The sequence below is a fragment of the Pseudorasbora parva genome, chromosome 19, assembly GCF_024679245.1.
Source record: "Pseudorasbora parva isolate DD20220531a chromosome 19, ASM2467924v1, whole genome shotgun sequence".
NCBI classification, from domain to species: Eukaryota; Metazoa; Chordata; class Actinopteri; order Cypriniformes; family Gobionidae; genus Pseudorasbora; species Pseudorasbora parva.
The window spans coordinates 31899589-31920842 of record NC_090190.1 but is presented as its reverse complement, the minus strand read 5'-3'; the positions used below and the strand labels follow the sequence as shown (position 1 = coordinate 31920842).

The 21254-nt window shown below is 41.9% G+C and overlaps 2 protein-coding genes across 2 annotated transcripts; both read left to right on the top strand.

Moving 5' to 3' along the window:
* The first annotated feature begins 729 nt into the window (after positions 1-729).
* On the top strand, positions 730-21135 carry LOC137047394 (formyl peptide receptor 2-like). The gene is made up of 3 exons (XM_067425024.1): positions 730-854; positions 19911-20460; positions 20686-21135. The coding sequence occupies exons 2-3, from the start codon at positions 19912-19914 to the stop codon at positions 21133-21135; spliced, it is 999 nt and encodes a 332-aa protein (XP_067281125.1). The 5' UTR covers positions 730-854; position 19911.
* LOC137047395 (formyl peptide receptor 2-like) lies at positions 11801-12907 on the top strand. The gene is made up of 2 exons (XM_067425025.1): positions 11801-12349; positions 12458-12907. Exons 1-2 carry the CDS (start codon positions 11801-11803, stop codon positions 12905-12907), a joined length of 999 nt encoding a protein of 332 aa, XP_067281126.1.
* Positions 21136-21254: the final 119 nt, after the last annotated feature.

Genomic DNA, 21254 nt, shown 5'->3' with positions numbered 1-21254 from the left:
ACAGTATTAACAAAAGATTAAAACATTATTTGTTTTCCTTGAAAGCCTATATTTTAATGTGAGGTGCAATTAAACATTTAGCTGAACATTAGCTTTTTTATGTTAACTTTAATTGAATTAATTGCATAAAACTCACAAAAATGTTTTATGTTAAATAATTATTGGCAGACTGTACCTCTGCAGGCCCCCTGAATCTCTTCCTGAGTATGCTACCATGTTGTTAAATCTTTGTTTTTGCCTTTGTAAGTTTTTTTTGTCTGTGTCTTTGTAAGTAACATATTTAAATATTCAATATGAACACATCAAGTCAGTTTTACAGTGATAACAGGAAAATAATGCATTTCTGCTGTTGTTCAGCTGAAGTCTTGATTCAGTTCCGCTTTAAAGATCATCAAATTATCAGTTCATTTCATCCATAAAGTGCTTCAGCAGAAAAATTATGTCATCGTCCTGCTCAGTTAAAAAGGGTACAGTCAGATCAATAATATTGTTAAATATTAAGTTACATGAATAATATATGAATGTGCCAAAGCCACACTTCACTTAAAACATTTGTGTTTATGTAAAAAACAAAAACAAAGGTTTATATATTTGTGTACGTCTCCTCCCTCTTCCTGCCCTTTTCTCTTTTTTTGTCTTCAGTGAAAACACAAGAATTGCCTGATCAACTGGCAACACTGATATATGGAGAAGATAGCAATTGCAAGTGATGTCAATGAACTAGCAGGATTTTTTTTTTTAGCATAGCAAAATTACATTTTTAATTACAGCTCTCTTGTCTCATTTACAAAGGATTTTGCAGTTGTTGCCATTAAGATTGATGATTTGCTCTGTAAAAACACTGACGTATACAGGTAAGAACATCCACATAAATTCTATATTACCTATATTTCTGTCCTCATTTTGATCCTAAATGTTTTTGTATTATTATTATTATTATTATTATTATTATTATTATTATTATTATTATTATTATTATTATTATTATTATTACTTTGGTATCCAGGCAATGCAATAAATGTTGTCTGAATTGTCAAGTTAATTGTATTGGCCCATTTTGTCTTTTACTCCACAGCTTCCATTTTTTTTATACAGTATAAATAAATTATCATGATTTTAACAGTAAAAGACTGTAAAACTGCTACGGTTAAAAACAGTTAACTGGTTAACAGAAAGTTTACTATATGCAGTGAATAACTGTTATAGATATATCCTTATGTTTAATGTAATTTTACAGTAAAATATTATTACATTTACAGTTTTTGGAAGTGAAAAAGAACAAGTCATTGTGTAATTTACAGTTAAAAACCATCTGACTTCACATTTGATTTGCATTTTTAAAATTGCATGTGTGTTACCTTGATCATGTTAGTGTTTGTGTGAATGACACTGTGCACCTTCTATATATTAGTCTTGTCTTTCTATAAGCTGCTTGATGAGTTTTTATTCATCGTGTGACTCTGTCGTCACCACTGTGAATGGTGGTTGTCAAAGGTACATAACAGATATTAGTATTTCAATAGGTTGATAATTTAACATTATTTCAGTTAATGAAATGTGGTTCCCTTTCAGTTGGTCACGGTCGAAGTACGTCGGATGTCACCGATGAATTGGGATCACTTCTGGGAGCCCCTATCAGCTTTGAGATAAAAAGAAAAGGCCAATGGCCATTGGCGTGCATGCTTTGCATATCGTGGGTATAAAGTGGAAGTGATCGCCACGCGCTATTGTCATTTACTTCAGAGCTGAACGGCGTTCAGGTCGAAGACTAAATACTGCTTTATCAGCAAGACAGAGACAGAGAAGAGAGAGACGTTCGTGTTGGCGATTACAGCACACAACAGCAAGACGGCGAGCTCACAGCTGCAAAACACAACTGCTGTTTTCACAGCAATCACAGTGAGTGCAAAACACTATTTCCTGTGTTTCTGCCACAGTTTTCCCTGGGTGCTTCAGCACACTAAAAGAGTGTTTCCTCACAAAAAGAGCAACACGGGTGTGACACTGCGTCTTTTTCAGGATGTCATTCCACCCATGTGTTTCTGGATGCGGTCGTTCCCTCTCACCCGCTGATGGTCACAATCGCTGCCTCGTGTGTTTGGGTGTTCAGCACGCTGAGGCAGCGTTTGTGGATAGTTCATGTTCTCACTGCGGGAACATGACTATCTCGGAGCTTAGATCGAGACTCGCCTACCTTCGGGAAGGTGGAGTCCCCCTTCGCATACCGCGATCTAGTGCTATCCCTGCCCAAACAGAAGGATAAACCTACTTCGACGGATGCCCGGGGTGATCTGAGGATTATGTTCAGGGCAAACCCGCCGAGCGAGCCTCCGCGGGCCTCTGATCTAGGAGAGTGGCAACGGTCGAATCGTACCCCGAGTTGACGGCTATGCTTTCCCGGGCCGCCGAAAAGGTTGGGCTTAAGTGGAACCCTCCATCATGTCCCGAACCTTCTAGGTTGGATGACTGGTTTCTCTGTGCAGGTCGCGCTGGTTCTCAGCATCCCGCCCCGGTGCCATTCTTACCGGAGGTGCATGAGGAGCTAAATAGGTCATGGGTGGTGCCTTTCAGTGCCAGAAACAAACCTAGTGGCTCCTTCCTCTTCACTACCCTCGCTGGCGGGCAGGCCAAGGGTTACCTAGTTGAGCGGGCTGTCACGATGCAATTGTGTCCTGCGACCACTTCCAATTGACACGGTGACCCGCGTCTCCCGTCCTGTTAGACCTGTAAGTTTACTTCCAACGTTTCCAACCTCGTTGCGAAGGCTTACAGGTCTTGTGCTCAGTGTGCTCACCGAGGAGCACGTCCAGTCAATGTTGAACTGCTTGAATTCTTTCAAACGCAGAACAGCGGTACCACTGAAACATTTTCAGAGGCTCTTGGGGCATATGGCATCTGCAGCCACGGTAACGCTGCTCGGATTGCTTCATCTGAGACCGCTTCAACCCTGGCTACACGATCGAGTCCCAAGATGGGCGTGGCACAGCAGTTTCCTCCATGTCCAAGTGACGCCGTTGCTGCCAAACCTTCAGCCCGTGGTCGGACCTTATATTTCTTCGGGCAGGAGTGCCCCTAGATCAAGTGTCCAGGCATGCTGTTGTCACCACAGATGCCTCATCCACCGGCTGGGGTGTGACGTACAACGGGCTTGCAGTTTCGGGTCTGTGGACAGGGCCCCAACTGCAATGTCATATCAATTGCCTGGAGTTGGTAGCAATTCGTCTTGCTCTCAGCCGCCTCAAGGGGCCACTCAGAGGCAAGCACGTTTTGGTCGGTACGGACAGCACTGTGGCCGCTGCGTACATCAACAAACAAGGTGGTCTATGCTCCCGTCGCATGTCACAGCTCACCCGCCATGTCCTTCTGTGGAGTCAGAAGTATCTGAGGTCGCTTCGCGCAACTCACATTCCGGGCCTGCTCAATTGTGCAGCCGACAACGTCTCACGTCAGCAGGTGTTTGCGGGAGAGTGGATACTCCATCCCCAGGTTGTCCAGCTAATATGGAGCCGCTTCAGGAACCAAGGGGACCCTCGGCACAGACACCCTGGCACACAGCTGGCCCCAGGACCTATGCAAGTATGCGTTTTCCCCAGTGAGCCTTTTCGCACAGACACTGAGCAAAGTCAGGGAGGATGAGGAACAGATCCTGCTGGTAGCTCCGTATTGGCCCAACAGGACGTGGTTCCCAGAACTAGTGCTCCTCGCAACAGCACCTCCTTGGCCCATTCCTCTGAGGAAGGACCTCCCGACTCAGAGACGGGGAACCCTCTGGCACCCGCGTCCGAACCTCTGGAAACTCCATGTCTGGTCCCAGGACGGGATACGGAGGTTGTAGGTGGCTTACCACAGGCTGTCGACAAATTGTGCCTGGAATTTGGGCCCGGTAACTCTCATGCAATCCTGACACCCCAGCTCGGATATGTGCCCAAGGTTCCCACCACTCCCTGCCGGGATCAGGTGGTGAACCTGCAAGTGCTGCCTTCAGAGGAGGCAGACCCAGCCCTGGCTTTTCTCTGTCCCGATCATGCCCTATGGACTTACGTGGACAGCAAAGCTTTAGGACCTCAGAGCAGCTCTTCGTCTGTTACGGAGGACAGCAGAAGGAAAAGGCTGTCTCCAAGCAAAGGATGGCCCACTGGATAGTGGATGCCATCGTCTTGGCGTATGAATTCCAAGACGTGCCCTGCCCGCTCCACCTGGGGTGTGGCATCTTCCTGGTTGGCTCACGGCGCTTTGCTGACAGATATTTGTAGAGCTGCAGGCTGGGTGACACCGAACAAATTTGCTAGATTTTATAGCCTACGTGTAGAGCTGGAAGCTTCTTGTGTGCTCGCTTCCCATAGCCAGTAACACTGAACTGCCCGTTCTAGTGTCGGCTTGCTGCGCCACTCCCTTTCCCATGGACTGGATATATGCGCTTATCTGCTCCAGTCGAGTTCCCCTTGAGAAGGTGAACCCTGTTGAGTCCTCCACAACTCGCGACAGTCAGACGTAGCGGAGTGTCCGACGCCAGGTCTATCACTCGTAGGCGTTGTGGAATTTGTGGTAGGCTGGGTTACATATGTTGTGACCCCTACGGCGGTCCCATATGTGTATTCTTCCATGGTAGTGCTCCCTACGGCGAGCCCATGTCTTTCCCTCGGCAGCCCGATATATTGAACTGCGTACGGCCAATCCATACACGTATTCTCCACATGGTACTCCCTCTGGGCATGATGTGGCTTCCGCAGCTGCCACCCCACCCCCAGGCATGCTTTCCCAGTGCTATCCAATGGTCTGCTGAGTGGGTCTTGCGGAACAGCAGTGTGACTGTCCCTGCATGAGTTTTCCCGCCCGGTACAAATGGGGTCTGAGGGGCTCTTCGCTGGACGCTGGAAGTAGTAGTAACTGTGGCTTTTTCCAAAAGGATCCCATTTCGTCAGTGACATCTGACGCATGTCGAATGTGACCGACTGAAAGGGAACGTCTCGGTTACGTATGGTAACTCTCATTCCCTGAAGGAGGGAATGGAGACGTATGTCCTGTCGCCACAGGTTCTGAGTAGCTCTTCGCTGGACACTGGAAGTAGTAAAAACTGTGGCTTTTTCCAAAAGGATCCCATTTCGTCAGTGACATCTGACGTACGTCGAACATGACCGACTGAAAGGTATTGTAACTCTCGTTCGCTGAAGGAGGGAACGGAGACATGAAAAACAATAGCACGTGGCAATCGCTTCTGCTTTATACCCACACCCCGCCAGGCGGAGTGCGATATGCAAAGCACACACGCCACTGGCCATTGGCCTGTTCAATTTATCTCAAAGCTGATAGGGGCTCCCAGAAGTGATCCCAATTTGTCGGTGACGTCCGACGTACGTCTCCGTTCCCTCCTTCAGGGAACGAGGGTTACCATATGTAACCAAGACGTTATTTACTGTAAATTTAACTTAAATCTGTAAAACTTAAAATGTTGCTACCATATTTTTTACGGTAAAGTTCTAGCAACCACAGCAAACATAAACATAAATTTTACTGGCTTTTTTTTTTACAGAGTAACATATGTGACCCTGGACCACAAAAGCAGTCTTAAATTGCACGGGTATATTTGTGGCAATAGACAACATTGTATGGTCAAAATTATCTTTTTTTCTTATGACAAAAAATCAGTAGGATATTAAATATTAAGTAGATCATGTTCCATGAAGATATTTTTTAAATGTCCTACCTTAAATACACTCACCTAAAGGATTATTAGGAACACCATACTAATACTGTGTTTGACCCTGTTTCGCCTTCAGAACTGCCTATATTCTACGTAGCATTGATTCAACAAGGTGCTGAAATAATTCTTTAGAAATATTGGCCCATATTGATAGGATAGCATCTTGCAGTTGATGGAGATTTGTGGGATGCACATCCAGGGCACAAAGCTCCTGTTCCACCACCTCCCAAATATGCTCTATTGGGTTGAGATCTGGTGACTGTGGGGGCAATTTTAGTATAGTGAACTCATTGTCATGTTCAAGAAACCAATTTGAAATTATTCAAGCTTTGTGACATGGTGCATTATCCTGCTGGAAGTAGCCATCAGAGGATGGGTACATGGTGGTCATAAAGGGATGGAGATGGTCAGAAACAATGCTCAGGTAGGCCATGGCATTTAAACGATGACCAATTGGCACTAAGGGGCCTACAGTGTGCCAAGAAAACATCCCCCACACCATTAAACCACCACCACCACCAGCCTGCACAGTGGTAACAAGGCATGATGGATCCATGTTCTCATTCTGTTTACACCAAATTCTGACTCTACCATCTGAATGTCTCAACAGAAATCGAGACTCATCAGACCAGGCAACGTTTTTCCAGTATTCAACTGTCCAATTTTGGTGAGCTTGGACAAATTGTAGCCTCTTTTTCCTATTTTTAGTGGAGATGAGTGGTACCCTGTGGGGTCTTTTGCTGTTGTAGCCCACCCGCCTCAAGGTTGTGCGTGATGTGGCTTCACAAATGCTTTGCTGAATACCTCAGTGGTAATGAGTGGTTATTTCAGTCAAAGTTGCTCTTCTATCAGCTTAAATCAGTCGGCCCATTCTCCTCTGACCTCTAGCATGAATAAGGCATTTTCGGATGTTGCTGGATACTGGATGTTACTGGATACAGTTTTTTTTGTCCCTATTAACACCATTCTTTGTAAACCCTAGAAATGGTTGTGCGTGAAAATCCCAATAACTGAGCAGATTGTGAAATACTCTGTCCCACGTCCGTCCATGTACGTCTTGCACCAACAACTATGCCATGCTCAAAATTGCTTAAATCACCTTTCTTTCCCATTCTGACATTCAGTTTGGAGTTCAGGAGATTGTCTTGACCAGGACCACACCCCTAAATGTATTGAAGCAACTGCCATGTGATCGGTTGATTAGATAATTGCATTAATGAGAAATTGAACAGGTGTTCCTAATAATCCTTTAGGTGAGTGTATATCAAACATGTATTATTAGTTGTCATGTGCATTCCTAAGGACTTAATTCTGACAACTTTAAGTGATCTTTTGCACCCTCAGATTTCATTTAAATACTTGTATCTCAGCCATATATTGTCCTTTTCTAACAAACCATACATCAATGGAAGGCTTATTTATTCAGCCTTTCAGATGATATACATCTCAATTTCAAAAAACTGACTTATGACTGGTTTTGTGGTCCAAGGTCTGATAACTGAAGCAGGGCAACAATTTTGTTAAAAACAACATCAACAGCACTGGGATAAAATAAAATACTTGGTTACTATAACGTAACTTCAGTTCCCTTAGATACGGAATGTGTACTGCGTTGTTCGTCTTATTAATATAAAATAAAACAAAATGCTACAGGGAAAAACAAATTTTTCTCTGATTCTGAAACCTTTATACAATCACACAGTGAAAACTGCACGTCAGTTGGTTCAAAAAGTTAAAGAAATTGAACCAATGACGGCGTGGCACACACAAGCCTATGAGGAGTGAGCCTGCTGAAATGGACTGAGACTTGTGCTATAAAAGCGGTGGCTTCATCACTCATCAGCACTCATCAGTGCTGTATTTGTTAACTCACAAAGCACGTCGACACTTGCAACCACGCGTGCCGACCCAGACTTATTTTGCAAAATTAATTAATAGGAAAAAGAAGCCTACTGTGTGGGACCATTTCAACAGAAAGAGCGACGAAGTTACTTGCAAAATATGCTACGCAGTATTACAGTTTTTCCCAATTGCTAAAACAATATTTCTGAAACCTTTCCCCATTTTCTGAAACCATTAAACACAAAACCTCCTCTTCAAGGACTATTCACAAAACCTTTGACTCCTCTTGCAAAATTAAACTTTCGCCTCAAAACCTACACCTGTGTTCAAAATAAAACACTGCTTTCAAATCATAAACAATGAATAATCATAAAATCATCAATTTTAATAAAATCATCAGGAGAACTAGTTGGACCAGGGAGAGAGGAACTAGTTGGACCAGGGAGATGAGAACATCTCGGGTTATGAATATAATCCATGTTCCCTGAGAGGGAACGAGACACTGCGTCATCGTAAACGACACTTCGGTGGAACGCCCCCAGCATGACGCTACTGAAGCTTGAATGAAAAAAGACCAATCCTGACTGGTGTTGCCTCATGACGTAGCGAGTGACCGGAAGGTATAAAGCATACCTGGGAGATATAAAGGGAGCTGAGCAGGGTCTCGACGACACCTGCTGACAGACCCTCTTCTATGAGCTCTGCCCCCTCAGGGGTCAGACCCATAGGTTCCACAACTCTGGCCGGGGGTGGAATATCATGCCCCCCGCCTGAGTCAGCAGATCCCTCCTCAGAGGGATCTGCCATGGAAGGCCGTCTAGCAGGTCTATGATGTCGGAGAACCATACTCTGGACGGCCACCGGGGTGCTACTAAGAGCAGACTGATGCCCTCCCGGCGGACTCGCTCCAGAACTCCCGGGAACAGAGCAATCGGGGAAATGCATACAGATGCATGCAACCTTGGCCACGTCTGTGTCAGGGCTTCCAGGCCCCTTTTAACGGAACCGGATGCCTGAGGGAGAAACATAGTGGACAGTGGGACGTCTCTCAAGATGCAGACAGATCCACTTCCACTGGGCCGAACCTCTTGCATATGGCCTCCACCACCTCGGGATGGAGATGCCACTCCCCGGGCCTCAGCCCCTGCCTCGACAGGATGTCTGCTCCCTGATTTTGGTCCCCGGGGTTGTACATCGTCTTGAGGGATGACAGTTTCCCCATGGACCACAGGAGGACCTGATGCGCCAGTCTGCACAGAGGGGGCGACCTCAGACCCCCCTGATGGTTTAGATACAATACCATGGCCATATTGTCGGATCGTATCAGGACATGGTGGCCGTGGAGGTCCGGGAGAAAGCTCCTCAGAGCCTTGTAGACCGCCAGCATTTCCAGGCAGTTGATGTGCCAGGAGAAATGCCGGGTCCCCCACAGACCTCTCGCAAAGCTGCCTTCCATGACCGCGCCCCAGCCAGTCACTGTTTAAATATGTATTTAACCGAATTGTCATCTACACGCTGCCTCAGCAAACGCGAGATTCGATCAGTTTACAACATATTTGGCTTTCATCCCTTCGAGATGAAAGACCACATACAGGCACGAGGCTGAAACACTCGAAAACGCACGGCTGTACGCTGCGAGATATTTCTCAAAGAACACAGCCAGCACCCTCAGGAGCTGACTGTATGCCTCACACCAAACAGTATCACATGTACACCGATCACATGTGTTCACTCTTGTTGAACACATTATCCACGCACTGCCTCGGCAACTCAAGATCGAGCCTTCCATTATGAGGTGGCGAGCTCTCGTTAACTTCACTCCATCGATGCTGAGCACATCTAATTCCTTGAAATCAGATCGCTCAAGCATTTGTTTCTCCCCCCTGGGGAAGAGCCGCATCGCGGGCTTCCGCACGGGGACGGAGAACATCTGAACTGTCAGCGAGGACTGAGAAAGTGCCTTAGCAGCCCCAAGACCCGCTGACAAGTTCATTTGCAAGCCCACTGATCTATGCCGCCACAGTGCCTCAACAGACTTGGGACAGAACTACGGGGCTCACGAGCCTGCTACATAATACTCATTTGGACAAACTACACCAAATAGATAAATAATTAAACACAGAGCGCTAACGCTGAAGAGCAGAAAGCTAACTATGCTATGTGCCGGCGTCCCTTTGTACCTTCAGGGTATGCCGTCACTCGCTACGTCATGACGCAACAGCAATCTGTATTGGCCTTTTTTTATTAAAGCTTCGCTGGGGGCGTTCCCCCGAAGTGTCATCTACGATGACGTAGTGTCTCGTTCCCTCGATAAAGGGAATTAGTTGGACCAGAGAGAGGAGAACTAGTTGGACCAGGACAAGGAGAAGGAGAGGTAGGGGGAGAGGAGTAAGAATGCATGCTGCTTTTCAAAGGAGAGTAAAAGCTGTTATCACAGATGAAATAAGAGCCACCATCATAGACCATTTGATAAACCATGGACTATCATTGAGAGAGGCTGGTGAAAGAGTCCAGTCTTATCTCAGACGGTCAACTGTTGCTTCCGTTTTCTTGGTATTTCAACAAATCAACAGGTAAGTCATGCATTTCATTAGGGCTGTCAATGCAGTTGCTATTTACTTTACAGTAACTGCTGGCCACCACGAGTTACAAATACAGATGTGTTGTATTTTTGTTCTTCTAAAGGACACAACGACGTCCTTGCTCTTGGGGTAGTAGAAAGCTTCTCAATGAAGACCAAGAACATGCCATTGTAGGATAGGTCTTTGCTGACAATGCAATAAAACTGAGAGCAATTCAAACCAGAATTGTAGAGGACAACCTGGTATTCCAGAATGTGGAAAGCATCAGCCTGGCTAACATTGCTCGGACTCTGATCAAACACAGAATTCAGATGAAACATCTGTACATGGTTCCCTTTGAGAGAAACAGTGATCGGGTCAAGGAACTCTGGCACCAATACGTCCAGGTATGATGTCTATACACCATGTCTGATTCTATAGGCACTATTCCACACTACTTTTTTTCACTATTCTTTAAAGCTTCTCTACAAGTAAACATACCGACATAGTGGAAAGCATTTATATAAAAATTGTTTGATTTTTCTTTCAGAGAATTATGGAGTTGGAGGCTAATCAGACACTGCATGAATTCATTTATGTAGACGAGACAGGGTCTGGCAAAAACACATAGACAAGGCAAAAACACGTAGACAAGAAAGAAATTTAATTGGGAAAAGGGCTCCCGATGATGTGCTGGGTCAGAGAGGAGCAAACATCACAATGTGTGCTGCAATCTCAAGTGCTGGTTTGGTCCTTCAGAAAAGCCAGATTGGTCCCTAGAACACAGAGTGGCTTCTTTTGTTTTTAGATGACCTCCACCAACAACTGGTGCCATAAGCAGAACAGGTGGGAGGAAACATGAGGACATTTGTGATTACATGGGACAATGTAGCATTCCAACATTCACATGCAATCACAAACTGGTTTGCAGCACATCCAAGAGTGATTTCCCTTTTTCTTCCTCCTTACTCTCTGTTCCTCAACCCCATTGAGGATTTTTTTTCTGCTTAAAGGTGGGAAGTGTATGGTCATCGGCTGCATGACCAAATGTCCCTTCTGGATGCCATGGATGCTGGCTACAGAGACATCTCAATTGAAGACTGTCAGGGGTGGATAAGGCATGCTAAGCGTTTCTATCCATGGTGTAGTGAGAGAGGTTTCAGTTTTACATTCTATAAAGTATTGATGACCGTTTGCAGTGTTTTGATAGAGTTTGTGTATATTTTAAAAGTTTTTTGGGTTTTTTTGCATTTTGAAATGTAGAGTTTGTATTTATTTAAGAAAATGTGGTTTTGGGCAGAAAATAACTAGTATTGGCAAACACTTCTTAGCAATTGAACTGGGTTCTAGCGAGGAGAAGATATCTGTGTCGCTGAAAGGAAATTATTCGATTTGCCATGGTGAAATGGCCACTTTTATAGCACGAGACTCCGCCCATTTCGGCAGGAGCGGGCTCGCTCACCATTGGCTTGCGTGTACTGCACCATAATTGGTTCAACTTTTTGAACCAAAAAATGTGTCTTAAAAGCATATTAGATAACAAAGTGATTTTCTACTGCCTGATGCATTTCAGGATTGCATCTTACAAAATTATAACAGGTAGAATTATACAACTTCTGAGGTAACCTATGCAATGTGGAGATCTATTTTTTTAGACTAAAGGAACATTTACTGATTTGTCTGTCTTGGTTGTAGCATGAATTCCACTGCATCTCTTCTCCATTATGGCTACTCTGAGGTCTCAAACCACCATGAGAACACTACAGTGGACACTGAAGCCATTATGAAAGATGTCAGCATCGTCTTCCTCACATTCATCATTTTCTTCGGCACCATTGGGAACTCTGTGGTCATCTGCATTGCCGGCTTCCGCATGACTCCCAGTGTTACTAATGTATGGCTGGTCAACCTCGCAGCAGCTGACCTGATCTTCTGCCTGACACGAGTCCTATCACTAATCTCAAGCATTCTTGACTACTGGCCTTTTGGGGTCTTTCTCTGCAAGTTCAACGGTTTCTTCAAGTATGCCAACATGTTCTGCAGTGTTTTTCTTCTGGCTGTCATCAGTGTGGATCGAGCGCTGTGTGTCTGGCGACCAGTGTTCACCAGGAAACGACGGACAGTATATGCTGCTCGTGTGGTCAGTCTGGGAGTTTGGATTGTGGCGCTGATCATTAGTTCACCGTATTTTGTGTACCGGCAGGTCTTCATTGGAAAGAACAACCTGAGCCACTGCTCACTGAAGGTCAGAATGGCTGCACAAATATATAAATAATCATATGTCTGCATTATTATATAATGATTGTATTTGGTATATACATATATAAATGTCTTTTTTATTTTTTATTCGCAGCACAAAGGAGCAGCAGAAGCTGGTGGCAATTCAGCAAAGTATGTCTATTACTGCATTCGTTTCGTCTGTGGATTCCTGTTGCCCTTCCTGGTCATCCTGATATGTTACATACTAGCTGCTGTTGGGATACGCAGAACGCGGCTCTCTGGCAAATCAAGGCCTCTTCGGATTCTTGCTGTATTGGTCTGTGCTTTTTTCTTATGCTGGGCCCCCTACCATGTTGTAGGTCTGGTCAAGTTGGTGAATAAAGACAACAAGTTGGTAAAAGTAGGATGGAGAATGGTTTCAAACTTAGCCTATTTCAACAGCTGCATTAACCCAGTGATGTACTTCTGCATGGGACTGGATGTTAGTCGACGCTGCACTCAAAGTTTGTCTGGGATTTTTCACAGAGCTCTAATGGAGGAAAGCCACATCTTGTTGCAGGGCTCTAGGGAAGAAAAGCTGTAATTCCACACAAAAGAGAGCAGACACTAAGTGTGTCACTAACATTTAAAAGGTCCATGACCTGAGAAATAAAATTGTCTTTGAGCTTTTCATATACAAGTCCTTCTCAAAAAATTAGTATATTGTGATAAAAGTTAATTATTTTCCATAATGTAATGATAAAAATTAAACTTTCATATATTTGGTAAATGGACTGCATTTATATAGCGCTTTTATCCAAAGCGCTTTACATTTTTGCCTCACATTCACCCATCCATACACCAACGGCGATGTCAGCCATGTAAGGCGCCATCCAGCTCATCGGGAGCAGCTGGGGTTAGGTGTCTTGCTCATGGGCACTTCGATACTTGGTCAGGTGGAACCGGGGATTGAACCACCAACTTTCTGGTTTGTAGACAACCTACATGAACCACTGAGCCACTGCCGCCCCTATATTTTAGATTCATTGCACACCAACTGAAATATTTCAGGTCTTTTATTGTTTTAATACTGATGATTTTGGCATACAGCTCATGAAAACCCAAAATTCCTATCTCAAAACATTAGCATATTTCATCTGACCAATAAAAGAAAAAAAAATTTAATCCAAAAAAAATCAACCTTCAAATAATTATGTTCAGTTATGCACTCAATACTTGGTCGGGAATCCTTTTGCAGAAATGACTGCTTCAATGCGGCGTGGCATGGAGGCGATCAGCCTGTGGCACTGCTGAGGTGTTATGGAGGCCCAGGATGCTTCGATAGCGGCCTTAAGCTCATCAAGAGTGTTGGGTCTGCGTCTCTCAACTTTCTCTTCACAATATCCCACAGATTCTCTATGGGGTTCAGGTCAGGAGAGTTGGCAGGCCACTTGAGCACAGTAATACCATGGTCAGTAAATCATTTACCAGTGGTTTTGGCACTGTGAGCAGGTGTGAATCTAAATATTTTATGAATCTAAAATATTTGAAAGTTTAATTTTTATCATTACATTATGGAAAATAATGAACTTTTATCACAATATGCTATTTTTTTTAGAAGGACCTGTATATATATACATGAGGATAAGATATATATACTGGATAATTCTCAGGATAAGAATACCCTGTAAGTTTCAGAACTGAAAACTTCCTTGTAGTCCAATAAAATCTTTTATTGAAACCAGGCCCAGCAAATGACAGGTTTTTCAAAGTGGGGCACTATGACGTCAAAGGGAGGCAAGCACCGCCTCTGCAGGAGAATATCAGTGCCTACTTTATCACTGCCTAAGTAACATAGGCCTACACTCTCAGAAAAAAAGGTACAAAAGCTGTCACAGGGGTGGTACCTCTTCAAAAGGTACACGTTTGTTCCTTTTAGGTACCAATATGCACCCTTTAGGTACAAAAGTATACCTTTTGAAAAGGCACCGCCACAGTGACAGCTTTTTCTGAGAGTGTACATGGCATTAAACCAGCAAGCAATAATCATGCCGTTGAGGATTACAAAATATTGTGCAGTGCCTGGGCTCGACAGTAATTCAACATGTAAGTAACTGTTAAATCTAATGCCTGATCTGAAATGTACATTTATTTATTCTGAATAGTGATTCATGTGCAGTCAGACTAAACGTCAACTTGCATTGCTTCTCTTAGTAGGATGAAAATAATCTGTTGTTTAACGGAGATTCAATTTATAAAGAAAGCGATCAAAGAAAGCCCCATTTGCAACCGTTATATCAGCAAGCTGCAACTGTCAAACAAGCGAGAGTGACGCGTTTTTCAGTGACGTTTTATTTAACAAATCTCTTACTATATCACGTTTTCACTGTCAGTGAAGATGGAAGAATTCATTAGTGTACAGAAACTGAGTTGCAATGATGAGATCACTGCTTTCATGCACTCAACATGTCTGTGATCAGCTACAATGTTCATCTCTGCAACCTTTCATGCCACGATCTTAATATAATGCCATAGATCTAAATGTAATGCAACACCTTTCACGATAGTCAACTTATTTCAAATGGAAAGACGTTAGCCAATCACAGCAGTGGGCGTTTACACCGAACTCTCACAGCAGACACACCCTTAAAACAGAGCGTTCAAAGCAGAGGGCTAAATAAAATGCCTTTTATTTATAAATTATGACAATTTTTTATGTAAAAAGCATTCTAACATAAGTGCACAGGAAACATCGAAAAACAATAAGTCAATGCAGTTCATGACCCCTTTAAGAGTTTTTATTCTCTTTTTCTTGTTTATTTGTCAGGTCTATTCAATAGCATATCATTGAAATGCCTTTTTTCTCTCTTTTTTACATCTTACAGAATGGAAAAGGAATGTATGTCAGTGTCTGGTCTTCTTTGATCAGTAGTTGAAGCCCATATGAAATATTGTGAAAATTTAAGATAATTTGTAATGTATTGCATTTAATGTAATTTACGTATGTTTATGCAACAGTGTATTTTAAAGATTGCTTATGTTAGCCTATATCTATGTTTGTTAATTCCTATGACATAATATTACCTGAGGCAGGAAGAGAAAGATTAAGTAATATTGGTCTAACATATGAAAAGGGACACAATTTTAGACCACATCTGCATGATGAATGGGTTTACTTACTTCTTTTCTTCTGTAATATTTACCTGTGAAATAAATGCATGCCTTTGAAAAAAGCTTCTGCTACAGTTTCTCTTTGTTAACAAAAAGGCCACAACATGTTTTCCCAGTTCAAATGTCTTCTATGATAATGGTGCATTGAAAAACCTGAACATTTAGGTCCATTGCGTCTGAGCACACTGAAGTAAATCAACTAATTTTAGTGACACTGTAGCAATAAATGTTGACTAATATTGCAAAATAATGTTGTGAACAAAAGAGGTAATTAGAAGACATCTGAATAATACATACAACTAGGTTCAGAAGTGAAGTTGAGGATCAATACAAATGATGTGAATTGTTTGTGGCATCTCTTTTACCACATAATTTGTTACATTTACATAGTGCTTTTCTCTGCATTTTACAGCACTTTATAGTAGGGAAGCCGATACCATTTTTGCCGATATTAAAAATTCAGAGTATCTGTCGATGCCGATACTAAACTGAGCCGATACCAATGCAGTTTTGTTTTAAAAATTCTATGTAGAATTTCTAAACCTTACTGTGTTGAATTAAAAATCACTCTTTTGTAAGTTAAACACAATAAACTAAATACAGACTTCTTTATAAAGAAAAACAACAAATAAAAAAATATATAAAATCACAATCTATGACAAAAAATAGCCTACTAGCCACAACAATTTATTTCAAAATTGTTCGTTTGTTCGGCCCATTTCAAGCAAGCTTCGCTCAGTGTCTTAAACGGAAGAAAGGGGCAACTATATTCCTTCAAGCAGGTAGTAACTTTAGCCTATATAGTGATTTATCCACTTATAGCTGTTTAAAAAATTTCTAATTAAATTGAAAGTTTCTTAGAGAGACCGTATTGTCTAGAAAGATAACGCAAGATGCTAGTACAGTAACAACAGGAAACTCCAAGTACCATACAAAACGAAATAGTGTGTCTAATGACAAAGGTTAATATTATTTTTTATTACAAAATACAGCCGTAGATACGTTGCTTACAGATCTTTCACTCGGTCCTTCTAGCAAACGTCACCTTTCCACCATATAAGTTAAAACGACAGTCATTTGACAAGGCCATTCATTTTGTAAAAATATAAGTTATATATTTATATTTTTGAGAACTGAAGTAGGCCTATGATGTTGTTGCATGCTTGTATTAAGAGTACATCACAGTCACTGCATAGCCTACATTGTGACTAACGTTATATAAACATGCAATATCGTTGACGAAAATGTAGACTGAATGACACTTTAAGCAGAACATCTCAAATGGAGATTGCTGAAATGCAGCTTACTTGTTTATTGTTGTTTTCAGATCATCCGTGCGCGAGAGAGAGGACATGTTTAGGTAAAACACTGGATAGTATATTGGTTCTTTTCACAGAAAAGCTGTTTGGGTAATTTAAATTACTGAAATCTGGCAACCGCAAGCACGCAAGCACGCAAGCTCTCTCTCGCGTGCAGATGATCTGAAAACACCTATAAACTGCATTTTACACTGTAAAAAATTATTTAGGAAAAAAGTTACCTGGTTGCCTTAAAATTTTGAGTTCATTGAAATTAAAATTTTGAGTTAATACAATGAACATTTTTTGAGATTCGACAACCTTTATTAAAATATTATTAAAAGATTCTGTAAGCATATTGGGTAATTGTGTGTGTTTTATTTCTGATGACGCAGTGAAATAGTATCAAATAGTGCTATTTTCATGATTTATCAAATTTTTTATGTGGTTCAGATACAATAATATTTCGAGTTTATATTTATTAAACAAATTTCCTTTATTGTATCAACTCAAATTTTTAATTTCAATAAACTCAAAATTGTAAGGCAACCAGGTTACTTACTTTTTTAAGTTAAACCAACAAAAAACAACAACATTTTTTATAGTGTTGCAATCTCCATTTGAGATGTTCTGCTTAAAGTGTCATTCAGTCGGTCTGTGTTCTGTCAGGACGGTCAGGACTCACGAGCTGCTTCGCTGAGCAACTGAACTGCAGTGTGCTGTGAGCGGCTGAAATAAGCCAATCAGAGCAGAGCTCAACATTAATATTCATGACTCTTCCAAATAAGGCTAAAACAGATCATTACATCCTAGGGACAAATTATAGGGTTGTAAATGGACTTGTAAAACTGTATCTGGACAAATTTTGCCCTTAAATAAGCCACATACCCTTTATGTAGATATCAGAGAACAATTCAACATATTGTTTCAACTCATTCTAGGGCACCTTTTATATTTTTCCCTCAATTCTACAAACAATACCGCATAAGGGCGTGAGCAAAGTTTGAAATCTTTACAAATGTATAAATAATATCAATAAAAAGAATCTCACATACACACACAAAAATCACATGTACATAAGTATTCACAGCCTTTGCTTAATACTTTGTTGAAGCACCTTTCGGATAATACAGCCCCAAGTCTTTTTGAGCATGATGCTACAAGCTTGACACACCTGGGCAGTTTCTCCCATTCTTCTTTGCAGGACCTCTCAAGGTCCATTAGGTTGGATGGGGAGCGTTGGTCGACCCCCATTTTCAGAGGTGATCAATCAGATTCAAGTCTAGGCTCTGGCTTGGCCACTCAAGGACATTCACAAAGTTGTCCCGTAGCCACTCTTTTGTTCGCTTAGGGTCGTTGTCCTGATAGAAGATGAACCTTCACCCCAGTCTGAGGTCCAGAGCACTCTGGAGCAGTTTTTCATCAAGGATGTCTCTGTACATTGCTGCATTCATCTTTTTCTCAATCCTGACTAGTCTCCCAGCTCCTGCCACTGAAAAACATCCCCACAGCATGATGCTGCCACCACCATACTTCACTGATGGTATTGGACATGTAATGCACGGTGCCTGGTTTCCAGACATGACCGTGGTCATGCATGTGACAAGACTCTGGTGGCCACAACTTGACAAATGCTGATGTCATGGTTTCTGCAGGGTTGCAGGGTTCCTCATCTGCATCTCCCAAAGTAAACGGTGAACCACTCTAAAACCAGTTATTTTAAGGGTCCAGTTATAACAACCCTCTGGCATTATCCTACTAAAATCATAGTCCAAGCCACTCTAAAAACAGTCTATATGTGTTATGTCATCCTAGGAAACAATATGGCAAGGTGAGGAACTCCTCCACAAAATACTCCATTTGATGCCCATTCTGATAAATGGAGCATAATGTATCCTCTGCACAGCTCCTTTCATCTACAATTTCCTTACCTCGCATTAAATACACATCAGGAAACATCAGAGACAAACACCATCACAAAACCTCAAAACAAGACAAAGAACATAAAATAACTGAGGATCTAAACGTAGGATGATGACGAACAGGTTTATTAGAGAGACTAATAAATGAAACAGTAAATAACTACAGCAACCAAGGAATTTAACACCCAGGAAGTGAACACTGGAAACACAAAACAAAGATAAAAGTGAACCCAGACAAAGTAATCGTGACTTGTGGTTGTCTCCTCCCCCTTCCTGCTTGTTTTATCGTTGTCTGAGGACACAATACAATTAATGGGCTGAACAGTTACTGTAAAGCAGAGATGAGCTCACCTTGGTGTGATGTCAAAGAACCAGCCACTGATTTATTCATTGGCATAGCAAAATATCACTTTAATACACGCTTCATTGCCTCATTCAAAAAGGATTTGGGTGTTTCAGTTTTGTAAAAACACTTGCAAGGAGAAGATATCTGTGTCGCTGAAGGAAGATTAATCGATTTGCCATGGTGAAATGGCAATTTCGGCAGGAGCGGGCTTGCTCACCATTGGTTTGCGTGTGCCGCACTGTCAATTCAATTCAATTGGTTCAACTTTTTGAACCAATCGAGGTGCAGTATTCACTGCGTGATTGTATAAAGGCTTCAGAATTTGAGAAAAAGGACTTTTTCCCTTTTCTGTCTCTTCTTATTTATATTAATAAGACGAACAACGCAGTTCTCGTGTAGTATTGCAAGGGAACTATGATTTATGAAATCTTAAATGTTTGTATCTGTGATTTCACTCAGTAATTTAAAATCTATAACTGACCTTGTTATTAGTGATGCACTAATATAACATTTCTGTGGCTGTAGACCAATATCCGATTATTTAGAGTAACATCGGCCAATGAAGATAACGATAGCCAATAGTTTTGTGTCAGTCGACCCTGATCATCAGCTGTTTATAAACAAACAACTGACACATCGGTGCATCTCTTCTTACTGCTGTTAAGTAAACAGTTTGAATGCACTTCTGGTGTTATGGACCCTCTTAAACACACATTAGATAACAAAATTATTTTCTACTGCCTGATGCATTTCAGGGTTGCATCTTACAAAATGGGTAGAATTATACAATTTCTGAGGGAACATATGCAATGTTGAGATCTATTTTTTGGACTAAAGGAACATTTACTGATTTGTCTGTCTTGGTTGTAGCATGACTTCCACTGCAACTCTTCTCCATTATGGCCACTCTGAGGTCTCAAACCACCATGAGAACACTACAGTGGACACTGAAGCCATTATGAAAGATGCCAGCATCGTCTTTCTCACATTCATCATTTTCTTCGGCACCATTGGGAACTCTGTGGTCATCTGCATTGCTGGATTCCGCATGACTCCCAGTGTTACTAATGTATGGCTGGTCAACCTCGCAGCAGCTGACCTGATCTTCTGCCTGACACGAGTCCTATCACTAATCTCAAGCATTCTTGACTACTGGCCTTTTGGGGTCTTTCTCTGCAAGTTCAACGGTTTCTTCAAGTACGCCAACATGTTCTGCAGTGTTTTTCTTCTGGCTGTCATCAGTGTGGATCGAGCGCTGTGTGTCTGGCGACCAGTGTTCACCAGGAAACGACGGACGGTATATGTTGCTCGTGTGGTCAGTGTGGGAGTTTGGATTGTGGCGGTGATCTTTAGTTCTCCGTATTTTGTGTACCGGCAGTTCTACCTTGATGATAAAAATTTGACCAAGTGCTCACTAAAGGTCAGAATGGCTGCACAACTATATAAATAATCATTAGTCTGCATTATTATATAATGATTGTATTTAGTATATATATATATATATATATATATATATATATATATATATATATATATATATATATATATATATATATATATATATATATATATATATATATATATATATATATATATATATATATATATACACACATTAATGTATTTTTTTATCATTCATTTGCAGCCCAAAGGAGCAGCAAAAGCTGGTGGCAATTCAGCAAAGTATGTCACCTTCTGCATTCGTTTCGTCTGTGGATTCCTGTTGCCCTTCCTGGTCATCCTGATAAGTTACATACTAGCTGCTGTTGGGATACGCAGAACGCGGCTCTCTGGCAAATCAAGGCCTCTTCGGATTCTTGTTGTGTTGGTCTGTGCTTTTTTCTTATGCTGGGCCCCCTACCATGTTGTAGGTCTGGTCAAGTTGGTGAATGAAGACAACAAGTTGGTAAAAGTAGGATGGAGTATGGTTTCAAACTTAGCCTATTTCAACAGCTGCATTAACCCAGTGATGTACTTCTGCATGGGACTGGATGTTAGTCGACGCTGCACTCAAAGTTTGTCTGGGATTTTTCACAGAGCTCTAATGGAGGAAAGCCACATCTTGTTGCAGGGCTCTAGGGAAGAAAAGCTGTAATTCCACACAAAAGAGAGCAGACACTAAGTGTGTCACTAACATTTAAAAGGACCTGAAAAATAAAATTTTCCTTGAGCTTTTCACATATATGAGGTCCTCATATTATAAGAATATCCTGT

Coding starts and splice junctions, on each gene's coding strand:
- LOC137047394 (XM_067425024.1), top strand. CDS start 19,912: ATGACTTCCACTGCAACTCTTCTCCATTATGGCCACTCTGAGGTCTCA. Junction 20,461..20,685: donor TGACCAAGTGCTCACTAAAG/GTCAGAATGGCT, acceptor ATTCATTTGCAG/CCCAAAGGAGCAGCAAAAGC.
- LOC137047395 (XM_067425025.1), top strand. CDS start 11,801: ATGAATTCCACTGCATCTCTTCTCCATTATGGCTACTCTGAGGTCTCA. Junction 12,350..12,457: donor TGAGCCACTGCTCACTGAAG/GTCAGAATGGCT, acceptor TTTTATTCGCAG/CACAAAGGAGCAGCAGAAGC.